Source organism: Anolis carolinensis, chromosome 2 (assembly GCF_035594765.1).
Source record: "Anolis carolinensis isolate JA03-04 chromosome 2, rAnoCar3.1.pri, whole genome shotgun sequence".
NCBI lineage: Eukaryota > Metazoa > Chordata > Lepidosauria > Squamata > Dactyloidae > Anolis > Anolis carolinensis.
The window spans coordinates 30,950,802-30,970,954 of NC_085842.1; the positions used below are offsets into that span (position 1 = coordinate 30,950,802).

Genomic DNA, 20,153 nt, shown 5'->3' on the forward strand with positions numbered 1-20,153 from the left:
CTGAGGCCCCTCCCACCATCTCCAACTGACGCTCGGGTGCCAGAGCTAAGAGGGAGCCATGAGGACAGTTCCATCTTGTCTTTTTACATCAGCTAGAGGCCCCTATCCGCAATAACATGCTATGCTAGTTTTATATCTGGAGCAGGATGAAGAAGGCGGGGCCGGGAAGACATCTTTCCACCATGTCTCCTGTATCAATTTAATGATATAATTATATATAATAATATTATACTATACTAATATTATAATACATTGTATATACATGTAATATTAATAATAATATTATGATGTAATACAATGTAATAATAATTATAATTCACTATTATAATTGTATATTTATATTACATGCAATATTACTAATAATATTGCGATATAGTTGTATAATATAATATATTGTATGTATATATACTTGTAAACCGCTCTGAGTCCCCTTCGGGGTGAAAAGGGCGGTATATAAATGTCGCAAATAAATAAATAAATAACCACTGATCAGTTCCCAAGTCCTACTTAGCTTCACCAAGATTGTTGCACCATTCCCCAGAGAATCATAAAGTTGGAATAGACACAAGGGCTATCCAGTCCAATCCCATCCTGTCATGCAGGAGCATAGAATCAAAGCATCCCCAACAGATGGCCATTGAGCTCCAGCTTAAAAACTCCCTGAGAAGGAGATGTCCTCAAACTGTACGCTGACACTTACTCCCTCCCACCTTATGTGTGGGCTTCAAGTAACCATCATCACTACAAACATTTCCAGTTACCTCCTCTGGATCCAGTGGGTTAAATCCTTCTCCCAAGGCTGCCAAAGTGAACTTCAGGGCATTCCACACCTTGTTGCAAAAGCGATTAGCATTCTCCACTGTGGCTACATCCAGGTTAATGCCATTGCCTGATATGGAGGAGTGGGTTATTTATTTACAGTACTTACAAAATATAATGAAGTCTATAATGAACATTCTCGTTTTTCCTTATCAGTGCTAATGTTGCTTATTTTGTGTTATTATGGTGTTATTATGTTGGCTTCACATAAAAACACATTTACATACTGTAAAGCACCAAAAGCAACTTATGTACATACAATAAATTATATTATTGCTATGCTAATCATATAATTTATTGTATGTACATATAACTTGTAAGTTGTTCTGAGTCCCCTTCGTGATGAGAAGGGTGGGATATAAATGTTGTAAATATATAATAAATAAATAAATAAATAAATAATATTTTATGCAAGCTTATCTAATGGAATTGCAGTGCATAAATAATTTCTAAAATTAATTCAAATATATAAACCTCACTTCAAACAGGTATATTTGAAAATATAGTCATTCTCTTCCTCAGCCTAATCTATCACATAGGTGTGCTGCAGGTTTACATTAAAACCACCCCACAAAAGTCACATTCAATCTCTTCAAGAAACAATTAAGTAACTATGTGATAACACTATGTAACATGATTTTTGTTCCTAGGTTATAAATGTCATTTCCTAATTGGTTGTATCATAGAAACATGGAAAAAGTGCATTAAACTATAAAATCTTTGTTTTAGCAGGACACCCTGCAGCACATTTTGCTACAGTTTTTCAATTAATATCTCTTAGGGTCTCAACCAATTCAATATAGTTTGTGGCAGCCACAAAAACACAGTTTCTGCAATATAACAACTACTTTCAAAGTAAGTACCACAGTTAAACAGGAAATGACACTTTCAAACCTGGAACAGAAAAGTTTTCAGAATTTGTTACATAGTGTAATCATAGTTAATATCACATATAATCAATAAACTCCTTCCAGTTGTTGCGTGCCTTCCATTAGTTTCTGAGTCATGGTTCCACAGTTTTTTCTTGACAAGATTTTTTCAGAGGGGATTTGCTTTTGCCATCCTCTGAAGCTAAGAGAGTGTGACCTGTCAAAAGGTCACGCTGGGGGAAAACTTTCATGGCAGAGCAGGAACCTTGAACCCTGATCTTTCAGAGTCCTAGACCAATGCTCAAACCACGTTGGCTTTCAAGCAACTACTAACAGATATTTCAAATCAACTTTACACCAAGTCAAGAATGAGTTTCATTAACAATGGGGATCTACTACAACCTATCATTTATTTCACTCTTGCCAGCCACTTCCTTATTCTCCTGTCAAACAACAAGGAGATTGGAAGGAGAAAGTCCCAACTTCTCACCTTGTGCGAAATATGTGCAGAGGGCAAACCTTAAAGCATCTGTGCCACATTCAGGAATTCCTTGAGGGAAATCTCGGCGCTGGAAAGGAACAGAGACAGAAGAGGGTGAGAACACGCAGAAGTAACAGAAATGGACGGGGAGGGTGGTGTCAAGAAATTGTTCACTCTCACCTGGCCTTCCACAGCAATGGCAACCTCTCTTGGATCCAAATTACTACTTCGAAGCTTCTCCTGTAAAATCTAAAATAGGAAAGCAAATTCAGGATAATTTAGAAGTGAAAGTCGGAAAAGGAAACCTACAACTCTATTAACTTCCCACTAGTTCCACAACCATTTTCATTTTACCCGACACCACAACCACAGGCCAGCCATATATTCTGTACATGAAGCGAGCTGCGGGAGACTGAGATAAGATGACTTGACTTTAAAATCTCACCTTTTGAAGTATTCTTAATGAGGTAGATTTATAAAGCCCATGCTTGAATAGCAAACTTCAGAAATAAGTCACCTAAAAACTGAGTAGCAGATAATAATTGTGCAGCTTAGTAGGAGCAGCACACTCATTTGTCTCTAGAGAAGAAGAGACACAGCATTGTGACATGATATCGCTTTTCCTAGACCAGAGGTGCCAAACTCATTTTCACTGAGGGTAATACCAGCCTTATTGTTGCCTTCAAAGGGCCGATGAATCCATGAATGAAGAACCCATGGATAAAGAAGGCCAACTATATATTTTTACATAGTAGTGCTCTTTGTTATTGAATGACAACTCCCACCTTTTGATTATTTACCATGCAGACAGGGGATAATGGAAGTTGCAACCCAAAAGCACTTGTGACTCTGAGGTTGAGAAAAGGTTATAGGGCATTTTAAAGTGAGATATCCTATCAAAATTCAAACTCTGTACTGACAAAATGGAACAAACTGCAGCCTTCCAGATTATATGAGCTCTAGTTATGATGTTTAAAGATGAGAATACAGGAGCTGTAGCCCCACATCTGGAGGGCCACATAAAATAACATAGTGGGACAGATTCGGCCTGCAAGCCTTGCAATTGACACATGTGTCCTAGATAATTTCACATTGTACTGCAGGGGGCTCTCAAGTAGAAAATAACATAGTAGGGATTTGGGGGGTTGGGGATAAATGGGAAGCAAAACTGTCACCATAATTACTGATGCCCAACAACAGTTTGAAGTGGCAGTGCAAAGGAAAAGATGCAGTACAAAATGATGCCACTTGTATAGAATACTTCTAGGTTGTAAGGCTAGCATGTGTCTACCCCAAAATACATATTATAATTATGGGGAAGCCAAAAGAATATCAAACTGCAGCGAAAGACTGATTCATTTAAATTGATGCTCCTAAATTCCATTAAATAGAAGAAGCCCTATAATTAAAAGTATCTGAATCTAAAACAATATATATTTTGTATACTTTTATCCAAGCCCTTAAACCAGAGCCTTCCAAACTGTGTGTCACAACATGTTAGTATGTAGGTGAGTCATGTGAACATAATAAAAAACCTCTGAGTCTTTGTGATATAAGCAATAAGCAGGCAGGCTTTGAAGATGCAAGACTATTCAATGCTAATCAAGCTGGCCAACTGCAACATTCACACCTGTCTCAAACAGACAAGAGTTCTTTCTCCCATCCTGGACATTCCACAGATATATAAACCCCACTTGCCTAGTTTCCAACAGACCTCACAACCTCAGAGGATGCCTGCCACAGATGTGGGTGAAATGTCAGGAGAGAATGTTTCTGGAACATGGCCATACAGCCCGGAAAACTCACAGCAACCCAACAAATCATACAATTTAAAAAATATAATTGAAAGATTTTCATGAGATATAGTGCAGCTCCATACATTTTGTTATTAGAATTTATGTATGTTTTTGTATGTGTTTATCAGAGATTGGTTCAATTTTGGGTTTGCTAATAAAACTGAATTACTGTGCTGCAAAATTATGCATGCCTAAAAAGTTTGTCACCATCATGAAATGTTTGGAAAACTCTGCCTTAAACTGTAGTTTACTTAGTTTGTGCCTAAATCTGGCATTAACTGAGGTCTAAAGTCCTGGTTCTTTCCTTGAGAAAGAAGTGCTGTAGAAAAGCACTTGTTCTAACCATCTGAGCAGGAAGTACCTGCAAAGGAGCCCCATGGATAACATCCAGAGGGTCAATCACATTCCCAAGAGATTTACTCATCTTCCGGCCATGAGCATCACGGACCATTGTGTGAAGGAATACCTAAGAAAGAAAGAAAGAAAGAAAGAAAGAAAGAAAGAAAGAAAGAAAGAAAGAAAATCAAAGAGAAAAAGAAACAAGCATATGCTAGGAATCTTCAGTACAGAACCAGAATCATACTTATACCCAAACACAGGATTTATTAACTAAAAGTCGATCCTGCCTTTCGAACCGAAACTGGCAATCAAGGAAAAAATCAGTATTATTAAGAAAATAAATATAAGAAGCAGGGATCAGTCAATCAATACAACTTTGCCACTTGGGAACCTGATGCTGGTAGAATTTAGAACTTGGCAGGAGATGCAAGATCATAGAAGTCAAAGGAGCTGCAAGGTTTAATTCATATACACTATTAAGAAAATGAAGGATGCACAGCTGTGTTAAGTCCACTCAATTTTGTGCTGTAGCAAGATACACTGATCTAAAACTGCTTATTAAGTGCCTTCAAGTTGTTTCATTCTATCACAGAGTTTTCTTGTCAATATTTTTCAGAAGGGGTTTGCCTCTACTTTCCCTAAGACTGAAAAAATGTGACTCCCTTATCATATTTCCATTGCTGAGCGAGGATTCAAGCCTTTGTCTCCAGAGTCATAGTGCAATTTACAGACCACTAAACTACCCTGGCTCCAATGCAACACAATAAAAATTAAGTATGCATTCTGGCTAACTTGACTTCAATGGTATCTCCCTACTATGCCTTTAATAACTGACACACAGGATTTCTGGTGTACAGCCCATACCTGAGAAAAAGGTAGCTCTCCTGTTAGTTGTTTTCCCAGCATCACCATCCGGGCCACCCAGAAGAATAAAAGGTCGCTTCCTGTTTCCAAGAGGCCATTGGGATAAAATTGCTTGAGGTCTTCTGTCTGTGGGAAGATAAGGACATCACAAGTATTACCACATGACCATAAAATCTAGAAGTGTCCTTCTGAATCTTTCCTCCAACACTTCTTAGTATCTGTTTTGAAACATTTTCTAAAGCGGGAAACAACTGAGCTATGCTAAATAGTTGCATTTCCCATTCTGAGTGTAAAGGATACTCCTGGATATAGCAATGCTCAAAAACCATTAACCCTTTGTTTAGAGGTGCATAGTTCTTTGAAAGAAGAGAACATATTTGTTAACAGATAAATGTATAATTTACATAGTTTAAGATTATAACTATAGAGAAGCCTGTTAAGAGAGTTGCAGAGATAAAAAAATAGTCTTATACAAGTGTAATATCTAACTTGCCATATACTCTAATGTATTCAGTATATGATACTTCACATTCAATGCAATGTACTGAAAATAATATGCCCAGAAGGTAATAAGTTTTTCCACAAGGTGAGCCTATGTTTGTATACCCATGACTGCCTATAATTAACAGACTAAAGATTAACAGAGAGCCTGTTTGTTTTCCCATAACAAATATCCAAAATGTCAAATTCTTTAAAATGCTTAAAAGGTTAAAAAGTTGATGTCAACTGTGCCTGTCTGAATACCACCTTGATCCCAAGTTGAGGCCCAGGTAGCCAGAACATGATAAAGCGAACCTTGACATAAACAGTTCTGCTGTCAAACAATCATCCATTCAAAGAAATGGGTGGGAACCATGCCTGTTCCAAAAGGATATTGAAATTGCAGGTTACAGTGTTGGTGGACTATTACGCAGGAAAAGCACAATCAAAGCACCCCCGACAGATGGCCATCCAGCCTCTCTTTAAAAGGAAGGAGCTTTACTCCACGGCAGAGTTTCACAGCCAGGAAGTTTTTCCTAATGTTGAGGTGGAATCTCCTTTCCTTTGCTTCAAGTCCTAGTATCCAGGGCAGCAGAAAACAAGCCTGCTCCCTCCCCTCACATATTTATACATGGCCATCATGTCTCCCCTCAATCTTCCTTTCTAAACATACCAAGTTCTATAATGCACTCCTCAAAGGGATTCATTATGTGCCTCCCGAGGCATACTCACATTATGGGGCCAGCCCAGTGCAGCAAAAGGAAAGAGGCCAGAGGAGAACCAGGTATCTAAGACATCAGCATCTAATAAAATGAAAAAGCAAGTGCAAATCTTATTCAAAATATGAGCCATGGGGAACAAAAAGAAGAGTAGCTTAGAATGGTAAGAGCTTGAGTTTAAAAGTAAGGCTTTGATTTTTTCCCCCCAACTCCTAGAATGTATCTGTTGTATTGTCTGTGACCATTCTGGTTTGAAAATTCTCGGAGAAGTAGATAGGAACATTAATTTTCCAATGCCTTAAAGAATAAAAAAGAACAAAAGGAGAGGTAATCCACTCTAGCTGCAATTCAACTCTGGAGTCACTGAAGAACAGGGCCATGAGGCAAAGTACAAGATGACACATCAATTCAAAACACAACTATAAATTGGGCAGCCAAACCTAATACCGGAGATGAGGCAGCATCCTTTGTAACACCTGAAGGCAGGATGACCATTTAGTGGAAACAAAAAAATCCATACTGAATGGATCACAGCTCTTCCAGCAGAAGTGAACAGCTGGGAAGCTCAGGAGAAAGAGCCAAGTGACTGCAACTACTGCCACAGAAATCTGCCACTCATAGAATCATAGAATAGTAGAGTTGGAAGAGACCTCATGGGCCATCCAGTCCAACCCCCCGCTAAGAAGCAGGAAATCGCATTCAAAGCACCCCCGACAGATGGCCATCCAGCCTTTGCTTAAAAGCCTCCAAAGAAGGAGCCTCCACCACAGTCCAGGGCAGAGAGTTCCACTGCCGAACAACCCTCACAGTGAGGAAGTTCTTCCTGATGTTCAGGTGGAATCTCCTTTCCTGTAGTTTGAAGCCATTGTTCCGTGTCCTAGTCTGCAGGGCAGCAGAAAATAAGCTTGCTCCCTCCTCCCTATGACTTCACGTATTTGTACATGGTTATCATGTCTCCTCTCAGCCTTCTCTTCTGCAGGCTAAACATGCCCAGCTCTTTAAGCCGCTCCTCATAGGGCTTGTTCTCCAGACCCTTAATCATTTTAGTCGCCCTCCTCTGGACACTTTCCAGCTTGTCAGGAGGATACTCAAGAAGGAGACTATATAAGCAAATGCTTTTTCAGAGGATGTTCGTCAGAACACCTAAATTAAGGCTAGGAGAAATGTGAAATTAAATTCTTTTAATTTGCCTTTGTTTGTATTGTTATATTGTGTGTTGAGGCCTTGGCCTTTGTAAGCCGCATCGAGTCCTTCGGGAGATGCTAGCGGGGTACAAATAAAGTTTAATAAAATAATAATAATAATAATAATAATAATAATAATAATAATAATAATAATGTGTGAGAGGGTTCCTTCAGGAAAAAAATGGCAAATTACTTTCTGGATGATAATGTCTAAACTCCAGCTGGCTGTGAGATTATGGAAGTTGTGGTCCAAAAGAAAGGAAACCTCTGTTTCAAGCTCTGTTTTTATATTGTTACCTTCCCTTCCAAAAGTTCACGTTGTCTGTATCCTATAACCTTACCTCTCACCAGCACCAGATCCTTTTCTGATTTTCCCAACACGCATGCTGCTTTTCTCCGAGCTTCTGCTTCTGTTCTACCCACTACCCAGGATCCATCACTCTCCTCCTATTACAATCCAGGACAAAAATTAAGTTCAGGTTCAGATAACATTGTGAGAGAGGCTGGAAGAGGCAGAGACTATCCCTGCCCAGCAACCATGTTGTGCTATAGCAGTGGTTCTCAACCTGTGGGTCCCCAGATGTTTTGGCTTTCAACTTCCAGAAATACTAACAGCTGGTAAACTGGCTGGGATTTCTGGGAGTTGTAGGTCAAAACACCTGGGGACCCACAGATTGCGAACCATTATGCTATATTACATAGTTGGTACAGAATCTGATGGGAGAACACTCACCTCTCCAACGCCAGGCAACCCAGAAACAGTGACTCGATAGGCTGGAATCTGATGACCCCACCAGAGCTGGCGGGAAATACACCAGTCACTATGAAAGCAAAAATCAAGTAAGACCGTCAAGATTTAAAAACATGAAAACCAACTGGTAGATTGAACCGATAAAGAGAACCAGTGTGATATAGTAACTAAACATGGATTTTGGGAGATCCAGGTTCAAATTTTCACTAACACCATGAAACTCACAGGGTGACTTTAACCTCTCAGCCTCTCGCCTACTCACAAGTGATGATGAGAGGACACATGTTTCCTACCTTGAACTCCCTGAATAAACTACCAGACACATTAAAAGCAGCTAACACAACTGGTAGTTTCTGGCTTATTGTCAGAACAGTATAATGGACAGGAGTGCATGTTGGGAAAAAGAGACATAACCTCAGGTCCCGGCTGAGCCATGCTGAATGCTGGATGGCTTTGAACAACTCACTATTCACCTTTTTCAAAGACCTCGAAGAACTATTGCAAAGATTATATTTATATAATGCAATTCATGTGAAAAAATGGGTAATGGGAAGGAGGACAGAGACTGGAAGTTTTTTGGATTGCAGTTCTCAGTATTTCCCAGGCAATCATTCCAACAAGTAATTGTCTCGTTTTTTGGGTGTATGTTTTCTCTGGCTGAGATCCTGGAGCCACAAGAAATACATGCTACATAAACACAACTGTATAATAATTACAGCTGCAATATGCTGGCAACTACTACACAAAAACTCTTCCATGACAGGTTTTGATCCCCTAGATAGCCACACCAGTCAGAATAAACAATATGTCATTGTCTTTCATGGCTGGAATCACTGGATTGCTGTGAGTTTTCCGGGCTGTGTGGCCATATTTCAGAAGCATTCTCCCCTGACATTTCACCCACATCAATGGTAGGCATCATCAGAGGTTGTGAGGTCTGCTGGAAACTAGGCAAGTGGGATTTATATATCTGTGGATGATCCAGGGTGGGAGAAAGAACTCTTGTCTGTTGGAGGCCAATATAAATGTTGCAATTAGCCACCTTGATTAGCATTGAATAGTCTTGCAGGTTCAAAGCCTGGCTGCTTCCTGCCTGGGGAAATCCTTTTTTAGGAGATATTTGCTGCCCCTAATTGTTTACTGTCTGGAATTCCGCTGTTTTCTGAGTGTTGTTCTTTATTTACTGTCCTTACCTCACAACCTCTGAGGATGCCTGCCATAGTTGTGGGCAAAATGTCAGGAAAGAATGCTTCTGAAACATGGCTATACAGCCTGGCAAACTCATAGCAACCCAATACTATATTAATCAACCAAGCAGATCAAAAGTGGAAGGCAACTTCTTTTGTTTGTATGCAGGAGAAACTGAAAAACTGTTTGAACTAGCCCCTTCCAACAGAACTGGTCCATTAAAAGGCAAGCATTCAGATCAAAAGATTAAAAAGATGGGGAGAAAGATGGGACTACCTTTTTCTTACCCGGTACTCAAGAGCCAAGTTTTCCAGTTCTTCTCATGAAATTCAGGCATTAACTTCAGGCATCCAGATTCCACAGCCTGAATGCAGAAAAGAATAAAACAGAGGTAAACTCAATGCAGGACTGTTCAAAATCTTGGACGGAGGAGTGAATCCATATTAATGCTTGAAATAACAACAACAACAACAATAATAATATCACACAGTCCTAAACACTTGAGAAGTGTTTGACTTGTGATTTTGTGATACGAAATCCAGCATATATATCTCATTTGCTGTGTCAATAATAATAATAATAATATTTTGCACTATAGCTCCCATAATCCCTGCCTCCCAAATTAAAATATCAGATGGAAGATTCTGATAGTTATAATATAAACAAAAAGAGAAAAACCTTCATGTTTTCAGATCCTTACATTCCACCTAGAAATACAACTTCTACTATGTTTGCTCCCTGACTCAGACAATAAAGATTCCTACAATCGTAACCTGTGCAAGCATCCCCTAATGCTTTAATTTGCTTCATTTTTTAAACCATGGCTTCTGGAGGCTCAGTCAAAGTAATCTAGAAAAAAACAAGTATTCAGAGAATTACCTCTAAGGCCTTATGAGCCATTGCTTCACACCGGACAAACCACTGGCTCTTTAGGAGAATTTCAATCACATCCCCTGAGCGGCTGTGATGACAGAAAGAAAAGGACAAAGGAAATCAGTCTCTTTTTCCTAGGCTGCAAAAGTCATGTGCCTCTAAAACTGAAGTGGGAGTCAAGGTTGGAGTTGGCCCTCCTGGGGCCGGGCTTTAGCACAGCAGGTTAATCACCAAGCTGCAATAAGCTTGCCAACCAAAAAGTTGACAGTTCGAAGCCTGGGTCAGGGTGAGTGCCTGACCCTTAGCCCAGCTTCTGACAACCTAGCAGTTCAAAAACATGCAAATGTTAGATCAATACATACTGTTCCGGCAGGAAGGTAATGGCACTCCATGCAGTCATGCCGACCACATGACCTTGGAGGTGTCTACGGACAACGCCAGCTCTTTGGCTTAGAAATGGAGATGAGCACCAACCCCCAGAGTCAGACAGAACTAGACTTAATATCAGGGGAAAACCTTTAACAACCCACTAACAAGCATTTTACAAAGATTCCAGAATTGGCCTTGCTGGGCTTTTTCAGGTAGACAATGGAACTGCATCCTGCAAACTCTTAACTGGTTTGTTATTAATAATACTATTTTACTAAGATCTGAAATGGTTTTGTTGAATATATGAAGGGGGAAAACAATATTATCAATTATGACCCCTTCAGATGTTGCTAAACTGTGATTCTCAGCAGCTCTAATCATCACAGTCAATGATGGTGGATCGTGGGTACTGATGTCCTAAAACACCTGGAGAACTACAACTGTCTGCCCCAATGTACACAAGCCCCAAGATAAAATGGGAAGAGAACAAAGGAGTAAAGACAGGAGAAGAAAGCATAGTGTAAACCAGGGGTCCCCAAACTTTTAAAACAGGGGGCCAGTTCACAATTCTTCGGACCATTGGAGGACCGGACTATAGTTGGCCACCGAGCATAAATAATAATAATAATAATAACAGCAATAATAATAAAGAGGGTTGCAAGAGACCCCTTGGGCCATTGAGTCAAATCCCCTTCTGCTTTTGTGTACCGAAAGCACAAGCGAAGCACCCTTGACAGATGGCCACCCAGCCTCAATGTTAATAATAATAATAATAATAATAATAATAATAATAATAATAATAATAATAAAGAGGGTTGGAAGAGACTCCTTGGGCCATTGAGTCCAACCCCCTTCTGCACATGCAAAGCACCCCTGAGAGATGGCCACCCAGCCTTAATAATAATAATAATAATAATAATAATAATAATAATAATAATAATAATAATGGTTGTAAGAGAAGAAGAGACCCCTTGGGTCATTTAGCCCAACCCCCTTATGCCCTTGTGCCTTGGGGGCCGGATAAATGGCTTCGATGGGCCGCATCCGGCCCCCGGGCCTTAGTTTGGGGACCCCTGGTGTAAACTTTTAAATACTTTCTGTACCATTACCTGCAAAGAGAAAGCACCAAGGGATGTTCTTTTGCACCTCGGTAAAGACCTTTCTCCTTCAAAGCAGCCAACACCTTCTCTCGGGCCACAAACCTATTCAGGCCCTGAAAGAGAAGCGTGCGCTTAATTTATCATAGGGTCTTGGAAATATCTCAAATGGTTAACCATTTCTCTGGATCCGTGTATACATCTAACTCTTTTAGCTGATCATTGCTCTGGAGATACAGTTGTCTAGATCAAGACATTTCAAATAGGATCCTCACATTAGAAAGATAATCATTGTAGTAATGGATAATTCTCAGTTTTCAGTGGAGCCTCCAAATATGCTGTCTCACATAACTGCATCCCGAAGAGTGGTCCTGCTACGATAAAAAAAACAAGCACAAAAGGGAGGCTTTCTGCATTTCTAGCTGGACATTACTCTTTGTGTCTATGTGCTTTACAGAATTGTTGTTATTATTATCATTTTGCTTCCTACATGCCTTCAAATCATTTCTGACTTTTTTTTTTCCGTGACAGGAGCAACCGGAGTTGCTTCTGGAGTGAGAGAATTGGCCGTCTGCAAGGACATTGCCCAGGGGACGCCCGGATGTTTTGATGTTTTTACCATCCTTGTGGGAGGCTTCTCTCATGTCCCTGCATGGAGCTGGAGCTGATAGAGGGAGCTCATCCACACTCTCCCCAGGTGGGATTCGAACCTGGCAGCTTTCAGGTTAGCAACCCAACCTTCAAGTCACTTAGTCCACTACGCCATCTGGGGGCTCCATTTCTGACTCAAGCTGACCCTAAGACTTTATTGTGTCTTATGTAATTTAAAAGGTTTTTCAATGGTTGTATTAGTTTCAACTATATATTTTAACAGTCCTATATTTAAGTCTATTTTAATATTTATATGTTTTTGATTTTAGTCTGCATATTGTATGATTTTTAGTATTAGCCACTTCTGAGTATACTCTGAGAGAAAAAGTAGGCTATAAATACTAAGAATGCAAGCCCATTACAAGGTTTTCTTGGCAGAATTTGTTTAAGGGGGTCTCCTTCACCTCCCTCTGAGGTTGAGAGAGTGTGACTTTCCCAAAGTAAGCTGGAGGATTACCTTGGCCAGACAGAGTCCCCAAAGTCATAGTCCCCTACTCAATCCTCTTAAAGCAATGTATTATACAACCAGAAAAAGAAGACCAATCCATCAAAATGCCTCATCAAAGGACATGATTACCTGCAGCCATTCCCCACACTCTGCAGTCATTGTACCATCTTCTTCAATCACGGAAAGCAAAGGCAGTCCATGCCTATGAGCCAATTCATAGTCGGCATAATTATGTGCTGGTGTCACTTTCACAGCCCCTGCAAAATAGTATGAAATAGTGCAAATTGATATCTCTAGCCAGAATTCTGTCAGAACATTATGCCAATGCATAAAATTTGACACATTTGTGTCCAGAAGTATTCAATAACTCCAGGTGTAATCAATTCCCCATCTACCTGCAGTGCAGTGATACAGTTTAAAAGGTGGTAAATGTGTGGGCCCAGCTCTGCCTACCAATCCCCATGATCAGAATGGCAGCTGAAACAGTCACTGGAACATTGCCGCTGTGACTGGAACATTGACGCTACAATTCTGTTTTCCAGTCAAGTTTGCATTAGCATATCCATGGATATTATGTGCCATCAATACTGAACCAGTTCATCTCCAGCAATAAGTGCTCCATGCCTGATGCTGTTGTAGAGCTCTCCATACTAAACTCCCCTTTTCTGTGATAAGACAGGCAACAAGCATGTTTTCTCACCTGTGCCCATCTTCTGCTCCACCAAGGCATCTGTAATGACAGGTATGAGCTGCCCAGTGAATGGATGACAGAGCCTCTTCCCATGGAGATGCTGACAAAACAAAAGAGACAGTTGTGGTCATAGTTTCCAAAACTAAGAAAGGGGAACAGTTTACATCAGGACAAGGCACATTAGACAATATAAACAACCTAACTGTAACTTAATAAACAAAATGATGACAAAATAAAAACCAATCAAATAGAAATAATAAAAATAAAATAAAAACATCATAAAATACAGAAACCCTGATAAAACACACTAAAAATAAAATATAAAACCGAATACAGCAGAGCTCCATTCAGTGAGGTTCAGGAATCCAATAGCCAAGAGTACTAAAATGGACCTGATAACTACAAAAGGACTGGGCAAGGGGTAGTGCAAACAGCGTATCACAAGGCTGGGGAAGTGGAGAAAGTAAAAACAGAGTACTATCTAGTGACCAATGCCATTCCTAGCCCCGTTCTAAGCTAAATCAGACCATGCTTAATAAAGCACAATTCTGAGCTTCCAAGCAGAATTTGGATAAGTTACTTCTTGGATGATAATTCACGAAATGCTCCAGCCAGGAAGTGGTACTGACCAAACTAGTATGCTTTTAGCGATTGTAGCCTAAAAAGGTAACATTACCAAGTTCTGTTTCCACATCAACCTATCTTTCTGTCTACAGACAAATTCCATAGTTTCCAAAGTCTATACAAGCTAATATTCTTTTTTGAAATCTGAGTTGCTACAGCTGAAACTCAAAAGCTTCCTTACATGTAGATTACAGAATGATGGAATCATATTGCTGGGAGAGACCACAAGGGCTATCTAGTTCAACCCCCTGCCATATGCAATAGCCCCATTTCACAAGAAGGAAGAGTGGGGCGGAAAACACATACTGTATACCGTGGGTCATCTGGATGGACAGCAACTGCCACGTCGCCTAACATCGTCTCTGGGCGGGTTGTGGCTACAGGAAGCTCCTCACCTGAAGCAAAAGAGTCCAAGAAGCAAAATCCAAGTGGCAAAAGTTGAAGCAAAACAATGTTAATTTTACTCAGGTTTCCCAGCATCTCAGTGTCACATAGAGAACTGTCCATATTATGAGAAAGGTTAGTGTGGGAGGAAATTGTTGTCAATACAATTTTTGTATTTCCTAAATAACATGTTTTTCTGTTTTAGTTCAATTTTAATGATCTATATTGTTGTTATTTATATACCACTTTTTTCTCTTAAAGAGAATCAAAGCAATACAATATTTAAGATGCCCTTCCCATACTGAGATCTGTCTAAGGAATTTCTGTCACAGGACAGCTGGTTATTTCAACAACTTCTAGAAGAAATCTAGATGACACCATCAAAACATACAAGATATTGGAAAGACTTATTTCCATCATTTACCAAATCAAGATCTTTTGCACCCAAACTGGAACAGAACCAAAGGAGAAAGCCACAGGACAAAGTAATTGGAAGTGTTCTCATCCAGAAAACTTTTCAAACTTGCCACACTGTACATCAGCTCTATTTACTTTGCAAGCTTATTGAAAGCATAAACATGAAAACCTCACTGCCTTGAGTTTCTTGGAATTAAAGAAGATAAAAAGGTGATTTTATTAATGTGTCTTAGATATGAAAAAAACTTCAAAAGTAGAGTACATTAAGACACCAAACAAAACATTTAAGTACACAGCAGCTGGTCACTCAGCAAAATGCAACATACAATAATTGCATCGCAAGTCCAGTCAGTATTGTTAACCCACCTTCCTCTCCTTCCACCTTATACGCAAATGTCTCCAAGAGTCCAAATGGTACTTTGCCTGGGACACCAGGCACTGAGAGCTCTGTCCGACCTTCAAGCTGCCTGTTCTCCACCTGCCAAACAAACATACTGTGAAAACTTGGAAAAATTGTTTCTTTGAACTACAATTCCCAGAGTAGCCCAGTAGCCATGCATATGGCAGATTCTAAGGCCTGTAGACAAGAAAAGTAACATTTCAAGTGCTGACCTTGACATATTTTGTTTACCTCAATGTCAGAGATGGCTGACCTCAAAGCACACGACCAGTTCACCAGGCGCCTGTCTCGATATACCAGGCCTTGCTCATGCAGTCGCACAAAGGCCTCAGTCACTGCCTGGGAGAATCTCTGCAGACAAAAAGAATAGAGCAGTTACAGAGATTGTAATACCATATGGAAAAAAAACTATTTTTCTCCTGGATTAAAACAAACAATTTGGAGAACATGAGAAAATATGCAATTTTTAACAAGACTTTTTACAGATCAAAAGTCACTCTGCTATTCTAGGAACAGAAACTGTGCTATAGATACAGTCGACCACCCAGAATCAAAGATTAAACATTCGTGAGTTTGATTATTCGGGTTATTTGCTGTCACTTTTGCTGCTGCCCTTTGCCATTTAACTAGGGATATATAAGATTCGCGTCATGTTCCCAGTGTCTCTGCCCATTTCTACCTTGTAAAGGAAGGTGCACTGAATCTATGGATCATTTTGTACATATTTTGTGTGCTAAATATGTCTGGAGAGGGCTTACAATATTTGTGGCCCTCCCCTCCCCCTAACCTCCACAAAATGTGAAAGATCAACTTTACTTTGTCACAATATTTTCAGGTTTGGGTATTATATATTAAGGTTTGGGCATTAAGTATTAAGTCTCTAGGTGTATTTTTTACAGGTAATGCTAGCTTGTTGAATAAGCCACAAATTGAACTTGCATCTAATTGGATGCCCAGATAATACTTTAATCACAAAAAGGAGTATCTGCCTTACTTTGAAAAATATTTAAATAATTTTTGAAATATCATTCTATTTTTGTTATTTATTCAGGATGAAATCCTCTATGGCCAGATTCCTTGTGGTTGCATATACTCTGCTATGTAGAAGGGGTGTTAAGAAGCTCTGCTGGTCAATAACAAAAATTATCTGCTTTGAACTGGATTATATGACAATGTAGACTCATATAATTCAGTTCAAAGCAGATTATCTGCTTTGATAATCTGAATTATATGGCAATGTAGAAGGGACCTGAGTTGTGCAGGTCTCCCAGCATCTCGGTGCCACAGCTAAACAAAACATTCAAAATAGGATGCAGCCGATTCCAGAGCAGAACTACCATATTCAGTGAAATGGGGAGATAATTCAGAACAATTATTCACCACACATAACAGACACATCTTTCAATATCCATTACTCACAGAATCCATGGTGAAACAGACTCGGTCCCAATCCAGTGATGCCCCCATCACCTTCAGCTGTTGAAATATTTCATTCCCTTTTCTGATGTCAAGAAAAAATAACAGTAAAGTAAAATCCATACTATGTATAAATATATAACGACAATCAAGCCAGAAGCATTATATCTCATTCATTGGGAAGTATTACATCCCCTCTGGCCTTTCAAGAAAAAGCTTTAAAACTATTTTATTTAGGGTTCACTAGGACATACAGTTCCTTATCTAGCCATAGACAACATCATGATAGCTATTATGGCTGCCGCCACCACCTTATACTCACTCTTCTTTCCAGTTCCAAATTTCTTGGAGGAATGCCTCTCGCGTGAGCTCTTTTCTCCGGACTCCCTGCTCCTTCCAGATCTTTTTTTCTACCACAACCTGAAAAAAGAACATAAGAGGATGTGAAAAGCAGACCCCATTTGAAGGAAAAGGGAGTAGGGCCCTTTCTCTTGTCCCATCCTTCTTTAATTAAACAGAAGGAAGTCTGCTGAAACAAAAAGGCATCCCTGGATGTGTTTTGGAAAAAGTTCCCAAATGGTCTGTAAAAAGGTTAAAAATATTTCGTTGACTAATACAGTACAAGACTTTCTTGACCTAGTTTGTTTAATTTCACATATACATATTGTTAATTATAGGTTTGTTGAAACTTATTGAACAGCATTTCTTTTTTCCAGCATAGGAACCTCATCCTGTCCTTTCAATGTCACATCTGTCTCTGGTACCAGCTTTTCTGTGATGTACTCTCTTTTGTGGTGTCTTGTCATCTACATTATTTTTGTAAGTTTTATGTTTATTTCATTATCTATAGGAGCCCCCAGTGGCACAGCAGATAAAACCACTGGGATGAACTTGCTGATCGAAAGGGTGGTGGTTCAAATCCAGGGAGCAGTGTGAGTTCCCGCTGTTAGCCACAGCTTCTGCCAACCTAGCAGTTCGAAAACATGCAAATGTGAGTAGATCAATAGATACTACTCTAGCAGGAAGGTAATGGCGCTCCATGCAGTCATGCCGGCCACATGATCTTGGAGGTGTCTACAGACAACACTGGTTCTTTGGCTTAGAAATGGAGATGGGCACCAACCCCCAGAGTCGGACATAACTAAACTTAGTCAGGGGAAAACCTTGACCTTTATCTACATTATTTGTGCGTTATACATCTTGACTGGTCTCCCTCTACAGGCAAAAGGTGAATAATGTGTTTCAGTTATTTCAGTTATGCTCATAGTAATTCTAATACATGTTTTTTTATGGAAAAGATTAAAAGAAAACTAGCAGCAACACCCATTAAACTCTAATGCAGTGGTTCCCAACCTGTGGGTCCCCAGATTTTTGGCCTTCAACTCCCAGAAATCCTAACAGCTGGTAAACTGGCTGGGATTTCTGGGAGTTATAGGCCAAAACACTTGGGGACCCACAGGTTGAAAAACACTACTCTAAGGTGACTGGATCCACAAATTAGACAATGGAGAGACAGATTTCACCCAGAGAACATGGGCTTCTCTCTAGAATCAGCCAGAACAAGTGGGACCTGAAACGCAATGTTGCAGCATGGAATAGTGGTACTAAGGATGCTAGATACTCCATTCCATCTTCCCCAAATTCTCACTGGTCTGCACACATTTTGGTGCCTCAAATATTAAACCAGTTTCTGGGTATATCTGACCTGCTGATTCCAGAAACAGGTTTATTTTTGAGATACAGAATATGCTATCTACCAGTTGCCCTCTGCACACCCAGAGAAAGCCGTAATAACCATATCCAAGAAAAAAAAAGCTGATTTAGTCTATCCAATGCCATTTTCTGAATCAACATCCCAAAGACCCCCAGGAACAGGCCTATAAACAAAGACACCAAGACAGACAGATATCTGCTGGTATATCTATATTTATATCTATATATTTGTGTTGTGTAATCAACATGCAATCCGGGAACATCCTCAATCCTCACTGGGGTCTTTTAGGTTGGATCCCTTTGTCAAGTGTGTAATATATATGGAATATGCAATATTTGGAGCGAACCATTTCAACACTCTAGTCTTCCATTCCATATCAAGACAGTTGGAATTCTGTGCCCATTAAGCTAGAAGCAACCAAGCACATCAGTCATGGTCAGATTGTGTTAGGATTGTGTCCTTCCAACATACTTTTTTTTTGTAATTGTATTTTTACACCTACAAATCTAAGGTTGTCCAGAGTCTATTAATACATCACTTTTGTGTGAAAGTGGAGCCATTCTAGCTGTATAAGCAACTGCACTCTGAGCATGAAGACTGAACAACCAGGTATGATGACTTGTTCTCACCTGAGTGGCAATTCCAGCGTGATCTGAACCTGGAACCCACAGGACTTTATAGCCTTGCATCCTTTTCCTAGAAGACACCAATAATAAAATGCATACAGAAAAAACAGAACTCCTCAGCAGAGACATGGAAACATATTCTTTTGTTCAATGCACGCAGAACTCAGGAGTCCAAATAACTTGAGGCTTCAGATTCATTTTTTACATAAGATTTCAATAATTTCCCCTCTGTTTTATGAACTGGATTGTGAGATCTTCAATGCTAAAGATCCCACACATTTTGCAACACAGACAAGGAATGTCTTGCCCTCCAGATGTTTCTGGAAAGCCATTCCCATCAGCCTTAGATAGCATAGTCGAAAGGAATGAGAAAAACTGCAGTGAGCAACATGCAGAGTCATCAAATTCCCCAATTAGCTTTCTATTATCAGGATATACATGTGCTGTAATCTCCCCACTATGAGGGTTTGATGGCTGTCAATCTAAGGAAAAATACATCAGTGACAAAAATTAAACTATGTGAGACCTATCATCCTTAGAAGGCAAAGATCCCATAATGCTTCTGGAACATGGTCATATAGCCCAGAAAACTCACAACAACCCAGTGATCCCATAACCATTTCCCATGCTCTCTAGAACTTCACTTACCACCGTACCAAAGCATCTTCAATAGCCACAGTCAAAGCATGACCCAGGTGCAGAGACCCTGTGACGTTAGGTGGAGGAATAGAGAGAGAAAATGTTTCCGGCTTCTGATTCAGCAAATGATGCTGCCAAAAGAAAGAGAATGAGATCAGCATTGTCTGAAGTCAGAATAATTCTCGCTAGACAATAAACTATCGGGGGCCCAGGGATGCGATTACTAAGGCCCCTTCTACACTGCCATATAAAATCCAGATTATCTGCTTTGATAATCTGGATTATACAGCAGTGTAGAAGGGGCCTATCTGTCA

At 39.8% G+C, this 20,153-nt stretch overlaps 1 protein-coding gene across 2 annotated transcripts in view; it reads right to left on the bottom strand.

Annotated features, from left to right (window-relative positions):
• vars2 (valyl-tRNA synthetase 2, mitochondrial) overlaps positions 1–20,153 on the bottom strand; it is a 32,932-nt gene that overhangs the window by 6,824 nt on the left and 5,955 nt on the right. Inside the window, exons 6-25 of one of the 2 annotated variants that reach the window (XM_062969591.1) lie at positions 19,849–19,970; positions 19,204–19,270; positions 17,183–17,280; positions 16,864–16,945; positions 15,676–15,795; positions 15,411–15,522; positions 14,550–14,638; positions 13,629–13,719; positions 13,058–13,185; positions 11,842–11,945; positions 10,370–10,451; positions 9,778–9,854; positions 8,285–8,372; positions 7,893–7,998; positions 6,381–6,451; positions 5,169–5,294; positions 4,327–4,431; positions 2,350–2,418; positions 2,179–2,257; positions 762–889 (exon numbers count right to left, since the gene is read on the bottom strand). In XM_062969591.1, coding sequence (XP_062825661.1) covers positions 762–889; positions 2,179–2,257; positions 2,350–2,418; positions 4,327–4,431; positions 5,169–5,294; positions 6,381–6,451; positions 7,893–7,998; positions 8,285–8,372; positions 9,778–9,854; positions 10,370–10,451; positions 11,842–11,945; positions 13,058–13,185; positions 13,629–13,719; positions 14,550–14,638; positions 15,411–15,522; positions 15,676–15,795; positions 16,864–16,945; positions 17,183–17,280; positions 19,204–19,270; positions 19,849–19,970 — 1,944 coding nt within the window. Of the gene's footprint in view, positions 1–761; positions 890–2,178; positions 2,258–2,349; positions 2,419–4,326; positions 4,432–5,168; positions 5,295–6,380; positions 6,452–7,892; positions 7,999–8,284; positions 8,373–9,777; positions 9,855–10,369; positions 10,452–11,841; positions 11,946–13,057; positions 13,186–13,628; positions 13,720–14,549; positions 14,639–15,410; positions 15,523–15,675; positions 15,796–16,863; positions 16,946–17,182; positions 17,281–19,203; positions 19,271–19,848; positions 19,971–20,153 lie in introns of those variants that run through there. The other variant, XM_008105593.2, reaches the window with a different exon arrangement.